At 40.1% G+C, this 12,334-nt stretch overlaps 1 protein-coding gene across 1 annotated transcript in view; it reads right to left on the bottom strand.

The window, feature by feature from the left end:
* The window catches only part of SH3YL1 (SH3 and SYLF domain containing 1), a 37,663-nt gene that overhangs the window by 11,655 nt on the left and 13,674 nt on the right, over positions 1–12,334 (bottom strand). The window contains exon 5 of the mRNA XM_049784268.1: positions 1,384–1,496. Within this exon, the coding sequence (XP_049640225.1) occupies positions 1,384–1,496 (113 nt within the window). The remainder of the gene's footprint in view (positions 1–1,383; positions 1,497–12,334) is intronic.

Raw genomic sequence — 12,334 nt, 5'->3', positions numbered from 1 at the left:
TACAGGTCACTAAATGAAAGGCAAGTGATAGTACCCTGCCCACTGTACTATCACTCCAACCCAAACTCAGAAATTTTTTAGATTCAAATATCTCTAAGTTAGGCTATTAACCAAAGTACTATTCTTCCTGAGCAGAGAAGAACTATTAGTATGCAAACATCAAGTAACACTTCATTTCCAATTTTTTAGTTTTGCTTAATTGAAAAAAAAATTTCCTTCCTGGTCAATGATGCCAATTTATTTATCAATTAATAAAAGTTAATAAAAATAGGGGCTAGAGAGATAGCATGGAGGTAAGGCATTTGCCTTGCATGCAGACGGACGGTGGTTCGAATCCTGGCATCCCATATGGTCCCTCGTGCCTGCCAGGAGTGATTTTCTGAGCAAAACAGGGGTCTCAAACTCAATTTACCTGGGGGCCGCAGGAGGCAAAGTCGGGGTGATCCTTGAGTGCAAAGTCAGTAGTAAGCCTTAAACATTGGGGGGTGTGACCCAAACAACTAAAACAAAGCAAAACAAAACAAAAAAAGATTCCTCTAGGGCAGGGCCACAAAATGTTGTACAGAGGGCCACAAACGGCCGCGGGCCTCGAGTTTGAGACCCCTGGCATAGAGCCAGGAGTAACCCCTGAGCACTGCCGGGTGTGGTCCCAAAAGAAAACAAAACAAAAAATCAAAATATTGATATTTTGAAGCTTAAAGGTGAATATTTGTCAAATTCCAATAGATATGTAGGACAAAGGTTTTTAAATATTGTTTGTTATATGCATACTTTCAAATACTGGTATTTTATCACAAAGGCTGTTTTAAATTTTTCTGATCTGTAAACAACATCAAACCCCCTAAAAAATATAGCATAATTTTTTATTTTAATTCAAGTTTTTGTTTTTCTTTTTTATTAATTATTTATTTATTTTATTTTTTGTTTTTTGTTTTTTGGGTCACACCCGGAAGTGCTGAGGGGCCACTCCTGGCTCTACGCTCAAAAATCGCCCCCGGCAGGCTTGGGGGACCATATGGGATGCTGGGATTCGAACCACTGTCCTTCTGCATGTAAGGCAAACACCTTATCTCCATGCTATCTCTCCAGCCCCTATTTTTTTTTTTATTTCTTTTTGGTTTTGTTTTTGGGCCACACCCGTTGACGTTCAGGGATTACTCCTGGCTAAGCGCTCAGAAATCACTCCTGGCTTGGGGGGACCGTATTAGTTGCTGGGGGATCAAACTGCCATCCATCCTAGGCTAGAGCTTGCAAGGCAGATAGACGCCTTACCTCTAGTGCACTATCACTAGATTCAAGTTTTCTATTAGTAAAAATAATATACCATTTTTAAACCTTTACTGTCCAACTGCTATTCAAAAGGAGCGTTACAATAAGTCTTACCTTCCTAAGGGACCAACAGCTACAGTGAAATTCCCTCCAAGAGTCAGGTTGCCACCTTTTGCAAAAGCTTCTACTGCTCTGTCATAATTCAAAATGATGACCAAATCTGACACCTAAAATATAGAAGCCCACTTATTTTAAAATAAGTATGTATAAATACTGTTTAACTATGTTGACAAAAACTCAGATTTGCTGTCTGCATGACAGCACGCTGATGAAGAAAGAGAGGGCACTCAAGAGGGAGTTTGTGCTCTAAATGAAGACCCTGAACATCCACATTTCACAGCAAATGTCAGCAGCAGCTTCTGGGATCTCTCTTGGCATCTTTTCCTACAGAACTCTCATGCAGGGTTGATATGAGATCCCTTCAGGTGACTAGTTATGGGGGTGTAGGAGAAATGGAAAACAGTCCTTCAAGTTAGACTCTCTAAGAAAGAAAATGAACCTGGAATAGGATCCTTGGGCCAAGCAACAGAGGACTATGCTTCAGGGATACTTTCTCCATTGGCAATTTGGGGAGATCACAGGCCTCTGCATAGGAAAGATGCATAGCAAACTTGGTTAAACTTATGAGGAAGAGGGGCTGGAGCAATAGCATAGTGGTACGGCATTCACCTTGCACACAGCTGACCCAGAACAGAACTGGGTTCAATCCCCGCTGTCCCATATGATCCCCTGAGTCAGGAGCGATTTCTGAGCACATAGCCAGGAGTAACCCGTGAGCATCACGGGTGTGGCCCAAAAAACAAACAAACCAAAAAGAAAACTTATCAGGAAAAAAATTAGTTGCCATTAGTGAAGGCTTAGAATGAACCATATGTTAACTTTCCAAGTAAAAGCAAAATAGGAAAGGCTGGCTGAGGGATGTCCAGCCCTATGCTAGTGACCTGGGAAGTAGCAGCCTGAGAAGCTGTGCACATGGGTTCAGTTCCTCTCCTCCTCTGGCTCCTGTGACATCTGGGGGAAATCACATCCTGGGAAGCAATACATGTGGGCTCAGTCCCTCTCCTCCTCTAACCCCTCCCCCAACGTCCTTGTCTATCTTACTGGATGGGTGGGGTCTGTTGTTGGTAACAATGGGGTTGCCTCACAAGGAAAAGGAGTAGGAAGAAGACACAGCATGGAGAGAAGAGAGACAGTTTGGGTTCACAGAGGCTGCTTAGCTTAAAAGCCATGTGAGATATGCACATGGCGGTTAGGGCCTTATTAAAACTTCATGTCTCCTGAAATCTGTCTCCTGCTGTGGATCATTTCTTCGCCATCACCCTGATACCTACAGACCCACCAGGCTAAAAGGGGCTGCAGGCGCCGAGTTGGGCTGAGAAAGGCTGCATCCTTCTATCCTCCATCCACCACTAGGACTCTATAACTAATATTTAATACAACACTCCTTTCCGACTCTGTGTCCCCAAGGATCATGTGACCAGCCTTGGCTCTCACATTTTCCAATGTCTGAAATCTACAGGATAGGACACACCTCCCATACTACTGCAAAGGCCAAGTGTATGTTCAATAGATCTGGAAAATGAAAACCAAGCTGCCATCCTGTCACAAGCAAGAAACCATTTTTGCATGGAAGTGCTTAAAGCTTTCAAGTCCAACATCAGTGTAAGAGAATAAGGCTCCCTTCTTCAGTTCAGCCCACTTATCCCTGCCCCACATCAAAGCTCAAAGAGGTCTCCATTCACATTCTGTCAGCCTTTCCGGGTTCTGCTTGAGAATCTCTTCCACTCTCCTCAGAAAGCCTCACTACAGAAAGAATCATCTTTTCAACCTCTATCCCACCTCATATCAATAGGTCCAACCTTTGCACATCAACTTAGAAGCTCAGAACTGAACTGTAATCCTGAGAATCGTCTCAACAGACGCCCTGATATCTTCCTTGTTAAGGTAAAATAGTTCATCCATAACTCCCTGAAAATATTAATCATTTTTCTCAATACCAAAATAAATAAAAAGTAAATGTGAGTCAGAATTTCCAGTTCAAGCCTTGTAATAATTTTTCTAAAATAAAAATACTATCAGTTTTAAGTGGTCTTTGTAGTATCTTTCCTTAGACCTGTGACTTCCAAATTTCACAATAATACCTCAATAGTAACTGTGGGAAGGGTACACTGCCTCCTTACAACTTGTTGTAGCCTGACCCTTATTCTGGATGTAAATGATTCACCCCAACCCCCACCCATGATTTTGAGAGTGATCATTCACATTTAAGCTATGAGGCAGCCAGGGCTGTGGCTCACAATTAGCAGATGGAGGGTAAAGATGGAGAATGACTGACATCCATCACCCTCAAACAGCCTAATGGCTATTGGGGGGTGGGACAATTGTACCCGAGGAAGGAGGAGTCTGACATTTCCTCTTTAGTGAATCCATGCCTAATGCAACAAGCCACTGGAACAGTCTCCAGAAGCTCTCAATGCAGTACACTCTCCTCCCCAATCAGGTCTCAGCAGAGAAGAAAGCAGATATCCTGTACAGAATGTGAGCTATCCATTCTCAGCAAGGAGGATAGCAGACATCCTATACTGAATGTGAATGACCCAGAGTTCAGGCTGCACACTCCCCACGAGTTTCTAAGAGAGTGACTCCCCTAGGCCTCTATGCCATCTATGCAAATAACAAATGAAAAACTCCCCTGACAGTCTAGGATAATAGAATAACTGAGTAACTAGTACTTCCGTGCTTTACATTCTGTTGATCAGGTGAGACCTACAAGTTTAGGGTTTTCACTGATTAGATACAATTACCTGGAGAACTGTTTGAAGGAAAACAGGAAGCTTGACCCAGCACTGAAAAGTAATCACAAAAAAAAAAAAAGAAAAGAAAAGTAATCACAAATAAGCCCAAAAGAAATAGGCACTCCAGTCATAAACACAGAGTATAGAGGAATACATTCAAATTATCCTGTGCAATATTTGTTTTTAGGGGCCAGAGATAGTATAGTAGGTAAGGGACTTGCCTTGTATACAGCTGCCCTAGGTTCAATGGCAGGCATCCCATATGGTTCCCAGAGCCCGCCAGGAATGATTCCTGAGTGCAGAGCCAGGAGTAAACCCTAAGCACTGTTAGTTGTGGACCAAAAGACAAAACAAAAAAATCATTTTTATAGACATGATTCAGGAAGACAACTGCTTTTTCCCCACTGTTACATGACTAATAAAAGAAGAGATAAATTTTCAAATTTAAAGTTGAATATTCATCCTCTGATCTATATATCTACAAATCGAAGTGTTGTTTTTGTTTTTGTTTTTTTTGGTTTTTGGGTCACACCTGGCAGTGCTCAGGGGTTACTCCTGGCTCTATGCTCAGAAATCGCTCCTGGCAGGCTCTGGGGACCATATGGAATGCCAGGATTCGAACCACCGTCCTTCTGCATCTAAGGCAAACACCTTACCGCTGTGCTATCTCTCTGGCCCCCAAATCGAAATTTTAATAATGTTGAAAACTCACATAAAGCTCATGTGGGGGAAAGTGGCTTATGCAAAAGCGGTATGAGAAGCTCTGGAGACCCTCTCCCATGCCAAATAATCCTAAGCATGGAAAATTATTTTCAACATTAAAAGCACTGAGCATGTCTGGAAACTGCCCTCTGAGCACACTGTCAGTGAAGAAACACTGACTCTGTGACAACTAACTTCTGACCATTACTGGTGAACCCCTCAGGTTATCTACATGGAAACTCCACTTTGGGGAGGGAGAGTGAGTACATGGGGCTTCCAGCTTAGGATGTCAGCTGCAGAGTGCCCTGCTGTCAGCTACTCTGAGCTGGAGCCCTGTCTGGCAGAGTCAGGGAGCAGTCTGAACATCCTCTATCCGTAAGCCTGTGTGTGAAAGCTCAACTTGAGGTAGGACAGTCCCAGAATGCTGGGTTCCCAACTCACGTCAAGACAAAAGTTCTACACTGGGAAAGACAAATTCAGAAGATTACTGACTAGGTCTCCACCAAACACTGTAGCTGAAATGCATACCTGTCTCAGTCTCTCTAGCTCTCTAGAAAAGGCAATGAGAAAAAATTTTAAGAGAGGGGAACTACTAGAATAGAGAGATTCAAGATTCTCCCCCAAGGGAAGGGACTTCATTTGGAACAGAGTTTGGAAGTTCAATCTTAAGTGTGCTGTTTAAAAAAAAAAGAAAAGAAAAGAAAAAAGAAGATGATTATCTTTTTGGTGGCGAGCTCCATGATACAAATTAAGCCGGATAAAATGCAAAAAATTAGACAAGGACCAGGGAAAGATAAATCAAAGAGGAGTTTCTAGATTGGAACAATCTCAAAAACCACCCTGTGAAGAGGACCCAGGGAGTGAATCAGACTTTGAAGCAACTGAGGCAGCAGTAGGCAATCAAGAGACTGGATGTTCACAGCTGGGGAGAAAGCTGACAGTTCTCAGGGAACACTCAGAGTACCCTGCTGAAGCTGGTATCTTTTAATGTGCCACTACTTGTGTGCTGGCTGCAACCTGTGAGGACAAGATCTGTACCAAAAGTAACAATACAATCTGCACTCAGCCAGACAAGTCACTAAAGAGACATCCCAGCAAAACAATAGCAGCTCCTGAGAAAAGGACAGGAGTTTAGCATCCAGAATGGTCAAAGAAATTATCTAAAATGTAGGGTTTTGAGCAAGATATAAAGAGACAAGAAACAGGAATGTATGACCCCAAAGAGAAGTAAAAAAAAGCATAATCATATTTGCTTTTGGAGGCTAGGTAGTACAGCAGGTAGAGCACTTGCCTTCTGTGCAATCAACCTGCGTTTAATTCTTGGCACCCTGCAGGGACTACTGAGATTACATGGCCCCAAAACAAAACAAAAAAAGGAAAGGAGGCCATTGTCAATTTTAGCAAATCCTTTAAGAATATGGTAATGGGGGTCCCAGAGATAGAATAGTGGTTGGGCGTTTGCCTTGCATACGGCCAACCTAGGATGGACCTCTGTTTGATTCCCAGCATCTCATATTGTCCCGTAAGCCTCCCAGGAGCTATTTCTGAGTGCATAGCCAGGAGTAACTTCTGAGCATCACCGGGTGTGACCCCAAAACCAAAACAAACAAACAAATAAATAAATAAATAAATAAATAAAAATGTAAAATACAGTAATGGGAGAAAGGTCAATGTCTTGCAGATGCTAGGCCTGGAGTCTGATCCCCAGCACTACATGGGCCCCTGCATGTGTCGTTATGTATATCCAGCATTGCTACATCATGAGAATGGCTCCTTAGTCCCCTTAGCACTGTTTTGAAGCTTCCCCATGAACAAAAGAAAACTGAAGGAGACCATGCTTCAGTAATAAGACATATGGATGTTTCATCATATAGATATTAATAAAGAGATAAAAACAGATATAAAGTAGGTAACAAACATAAAAATTCACTAGAGAGTTTCAGCAGAGATAAGAACAAACTGAAGTAGCTTAAAGACAGAGCAATAGTGATTGTGGGATCTTAAAAACTAGGAGAAAAAATATGAAGAAAAATAAACCAGGCACAGAGAAATGTGGGACTTTGCTGAGCTACTCAGCACACATGAAATGTGTAGACCAGAAGGTGATAAACATAAATAAAATTTCAAAGAAATAATGCTGAAAACTTCCCATAATTTGCATTGAAGTAGATCAACAGAATCTGAGGAGAAATGGAGAGCAATCCAACCCAATAAAGAGCTAATTTCTTACCAGAAACCATGGAGACTAGAAAGCAGAAAATTCAAAGCAAGTAAAGTCAAATGCTAAAAGAAAAGAACTGCTTTTATATGCAGTAAAATAATTTTTCAAAATGAAAAAAATAAGACACTCCCAGATTGAAATAAATTATACTAAGATAATTTGTGGTTAGTAGATCCACTTTGCAAAAAATACTGGGTATAATAAAAGAAGTTGTTCAAACTAAAAGCAAATAGCTCCAGACAGTAACAATAAACCAAAGAGCGTAAGTAAAGATAATTGTGTGATTACACATAACAGTATAATACACATTCCATCTTCTTTCTCTTCTTTATTTAAAAAGTAATTGTATAAAACAGTTTGTATATAATTGCACTATTAGGTGTATAGTACATGAAAATGTAATTTTTCAAAAATAATAGTACAAAGGAGTCAGGAATAGGGAGGTGTTTGCACAAAGTTGTGTTGTAGCAAGAAAATGAACCCAGGTGGTGAATCACAGGAAAGGACTTACTTGAATTCAGAGGAAAAAGATAAAAGAAACCAAAAATGGTACATATGAAGATTAGTATAACATAATCAATAAACATTTGATCTCATTCTTCCCTTAATTTATTTAAAAGCTATATAACACTAATTATGATGTATTGTTATATTTACAATACATTATACAGTATATAGTCTTTAACATATAGAAATGACATACAATAGAATGGGACAAAAATATTAAAAGGGAAACAGTCTAAGAGTAACACTGCTGTATCATACTAAGTATAATTCCAAAAAAGATCCTGATAAATTATGAAAAATATTGTAATCTCTAGTGCAATCACTATGAAGTGACTTAAGAATAATAAAAAGCAAAACTTGCTAAAATAAAATGCTATAAAACATTCTTAGCATGAGACAGTAACAATATACAACACACATAGGAAAAGGCACAACTGAGAACATAGGTCAACCATATTAAAGATGAGGCTAGATCAATTGAGTGAATGCATTAAACATATCAAATTAAAAATTATCAAACAAGGTAAATAATAATCTACAATTACGTTACTGTGTTTTGAATACATTCAAAGATTAATATATGGAAAGGATGAAAAACTATATCATGCAGGCAGTTTATAGTGAAAAAAGATGGCTAGATTTGTGTCAGACAAAAATGCCTTAAAATTTTTTACTGGTAATAAAACAGCCATAATGATAAAAGGTCAACCCTAACAGAAATATACAACAATTAAACACATAATTTATTTATGAATACTTATATATGCATATAAATAAGAGAGCTCTAAACATCTGAGCAAAAATTATATACATAAAAGAGAGCAGATTCAATACTAGTTAGAGACATCAAAGATCACTGTATCGTATCAAAAACAGAACATATAAGGATGAGATCATCTGGAAAATAAAGCAACTGAACAACAGTTTACACCAATATGATCTGTGATATACCAATACAACTTAGATGAAATGAACAAATAGAGGGCTATAAGACAAAATATGAACACTGAAAAAATAAGAAAAACTTGGACAAATGGCAAATAAATTTGGTCATTGTAAAACTTCCCACCAACCCCAAATCTAGATGGTATTCTACCACACTTTTAAGCACATACCCATCAGCACTCAGGAGTTACTCCTGGCTCTGCACTCAGTAATTGCTCCTGGCAGGCTCAGGGGACCATATGGGATGCTGAGAATCGAACCCAAGTCTGTCCCAGGTCAGCCGCATGCAAGGCAAACACCCTACCACTGTACTATCTCTCTGGCCCCCATAGCAAATTCTTTTTTTTTTTTTTTTTTTGGTTTTTAGGCTACACCCGGCGTTGCTCAGGGGTTACTCCTGGCTGTCTGCTCAGAAATAGCTCCTGGCAGGCACGGGGGACCATATGGGACACCGGGATTCGAACCAACCATCTTTAGTCCTGGATCGGCTGCTTGCGAGGCAAACGCTGCTGTGCTATCTCTCCGGGCCCCCATAGCAAATTCTTAACCAACTACCTCAACAAAGAAGTTAAAGGAAGACTTTCCATATTATTATGAGGTTAGTATTCCCATACCAAACAAACCTGCACAAGAGTGAGACATCCAGTATGACTAGATGTATAAAAATCCATATTTAAAAAGTCAAATACAGGAATATATGAAAATGACTGTATAGGGGCCGGGCGGTGGCGCTGGAGGTAAGGTGCCTGCCTTGCCTGCGCTAGCCTAGGACGGACCTCGGTTCGATCCCCCGGCGTCCCATATGGTCCCCCAAGAAGCCAGGAGCAACTTCTGAGCGCATAGCCAGGAGTAACCCCTGAGCGTCACAGGGTGTGGCCCAAAAACCAAAAAAAAAAAAAAAAAAAAGAAAATGACTGTATACTATAATTAGGTAGTTATCCCAGAAATGCAAAATTAGCATACATTCACAAATCAATGCAATATTCCATGTTGTCCAAAACACAATTTTAGAAATAAATGCAAAAAATAAATTGGCAAAATTTAGTAGCTTTTATTTAAAAATACTAAACAAATAGGCAGAAAAAAAATCCTCCACCCAACAAAAGACATCTAAGAAAAACCAACAGGGAAGATGATACTAAGGACTAAATCAAACTAGGAGATCCACTAAGCACATAGAACTTGACAGGAGTCTTGTCAAAGCAATTAGAAAAGTAACCAGGTATTAGAGATATCTAGTTTAAAAAACTCTCTCTACCAATAGATGAAATAACCTTGTATATAAGAGATTTAAAGACTTCTACTAAAACCTACTAGGACTTGATTCATGGCATAGGGAGATATCTTCAGTGGAATAGAGCACATGCCTCACATAATGGTGACCCCTAGTTCTATCCCAGGCAATGTTTGGTCTTCAGGTCACTGCTAGGTATGTCCTTGGGGCCCCATCACTACTAAACCAACATACAAACAGTGGGGTAGAGCACTGGCAGGAGAGGGCCCATGTCTCCACACTGCTGGGGAGGTCTCTAAAAAATACTAGATTGTAAGACTACAGGTTACAAGAACAAACAAAGCTCAGCTGTTTCTATATATCAGCAATGAACAGTCCAAAAAATAAGATTATAAATGGGTATACTTTGCAGCAGTAGCAAAAAAGAATAGCATGTCTAGAAATAAAGAATAACATCTAGGAATAATCTTTATTTTTTTATTTCTTTTTGTTTTGGGCCCACATCCATTGACACTCAGGAGTTACTCCTGGCTAAGCACTCAGAAATCGCTCCTGGCTTGTGGGGACCATATGGGATGTCGGGGGATTGAACCGCGGTCCACCCTAGGCTAGTACTTACAAGACAGACGTCTTACCTCTAGCGCCACTGCGCCGGCCCCTAGGAATAATTTTTAAAACAAAGATCTAGGAATAATTTTTAAAACAAAAAATTTTAAAACAAAAATTTTAAAACAAAGCTTTTAAAAAAAAAACTTAAAACTACGAAATACCTTGAAATAAATTAAAGACTATACAGAGACCATATTCATGAACCATAAAATTAAAAATAGTTAAAATTACATTAATCCCACATTATACAAATCCAGCCTATAAGAGGCACAATAGTTTGTATCATCCAAGTACTATCATGTATGCAAATATTACTGTACTAAGCCCAGAGTACAGGTGGTTTCCAACTCAATGACAGGTGAAGTACTGCTGAGAACAAGAATGAGCCAGGCAAGTGGTGTGTGTTGGGGGCTGGGATCAGAAAGTCCCAAATGCAGTGTAAAGATTATTGCTCATATCATGGAATAAACTGTTGATTTAAAAATCTCATTTACTGGTTGATAAACGTCTGACTTGTGCTATTTTTTCAAGGTTTACTGTGCACAATGACCGCAGAAGCAATTTTCCAACTGACCCTCCTTTAGCACAGTCAAAGGAATACAGTTATTACTCAGCCACTCATCATTTCTGAAAGAAGTGTGACTTGGAGGAGGCCAAAGCACCTACAGCTAGCTCAGGATTTCAGGACTGCAAACAGCAGAACCAGCTCCTGCAGACACTCCCTGCAGAGGCGCAGGGATCTAGACTTTCCACCAGAGGGCGTCTCAGGGGACATAAAGCAAAGGCATCTTTTTTTTTTTTTTTTTTTTTTTTTGGTTCACACCCGGCGGTGCTCAGGGGTTACTCCTGGCTGTCTGCTCAGAAATAGCTCTTGGCAGGCACAGGGGACCATATGGGACACCAGAATTCGAACCAACCACTTTTGGTCCAGGATCGGCTGCTTGCAAGGCAAACGCCGCTGTGCTATCTCTCCAGGCCCCGAAAAGGCATCTTGATAAGTAGTTTTAATGTCTGTTCTCTTCCTACTACAGATTTAGGCATCAGGGGTAAATCAGGTCAAATCAGATGAAAGAAGAAATGGAAAGATAAAGTGGAAATACTTCCTTCTGATAAGGCCAAGGGAATTTAATTCTATGGCAACAGAGCAAACTCATAAAAGAAGAGCTTAGGAAGAAATTGACTGAAATTTGAGAAGAAAATTATTTGAGAATATGATGAGATTGAATTTACCAATCACTTAGCAATAAAGCACCAGATGAAAGATTAATATCATACTAATAATGATCCCAATGTAACAGAGCCCTGTTAAAAGATATATTCTAGTGAAACTTTAAGTTCATTTGATAAAAGCTAGTCATTAGTAAGTAGCAAAGTTATAACATGAAACAATTTGCTTGTTTTGGGGCCACAGTGAGTGGTGCTCAGGGGCTACTCCTGGCCTGGTGCTTAGTAGGTCCATGTGGTGCTGGGAATTGAACCCAGAGCCTTGAACATTCAAGGCAGGTGCTTGACCCTTGCTTGAGTCACATCTTAACTGTAGGAAGCCAATCTTAACTTCAGGAATTTGAAGTAATTTGAATGCCAGGTCTAACAAAACTGAATTCTGTCATAAATGATGATTGGCTTCAGGATTAAGCAGTTATTCTCACTGTCTGCACTCTGGCTATTGTGCAGCCCAGGAAGAGAAGCAGCTAGCATCTGTAAATCCTGTATCACCATCATAGCAAATCAGACAGTAGAGAGGGGAGCTCTAGAGAAGTACAAAACAAGCAACTAAGAAACAGTGGGTGAGAGGGCTGCTTCCCTCCTGAAAGAAGAAGATGAAAATGGGGTCATCAGACTGAGGAAGATTCATGAAGAATATAAAAGAAAATAGCTTACAAAGGACAAATAAGAGCAGCAAGAAATCTCTCAAATTTCTTGCAGCAACTCTGTTGAACAACTCTTATTGAACTCATGCACCTATGAGGGTCCATGTGGATGAGTCCATCA

The sequence above is a fragment of the Suncus etruscus genome, chromosome 12, assembly GCF_024139225.1.
Source record: "Suncus etruscus isolate mSunEtr1 chromosome 12, mSunEtr1.pri.cur, whole genome shotgun sequence".
NCBI lineage: Eukaryota > Metazoa > Chordata > Mammalia > Eulipotyphla > Soricidae > Suncus > Suncus etruscus.
The sequence above is the reverse complement of the archived record's forward strand: the minus strand, read 5'-3'. Positions and strand labels throughout refer to the sequence as shown.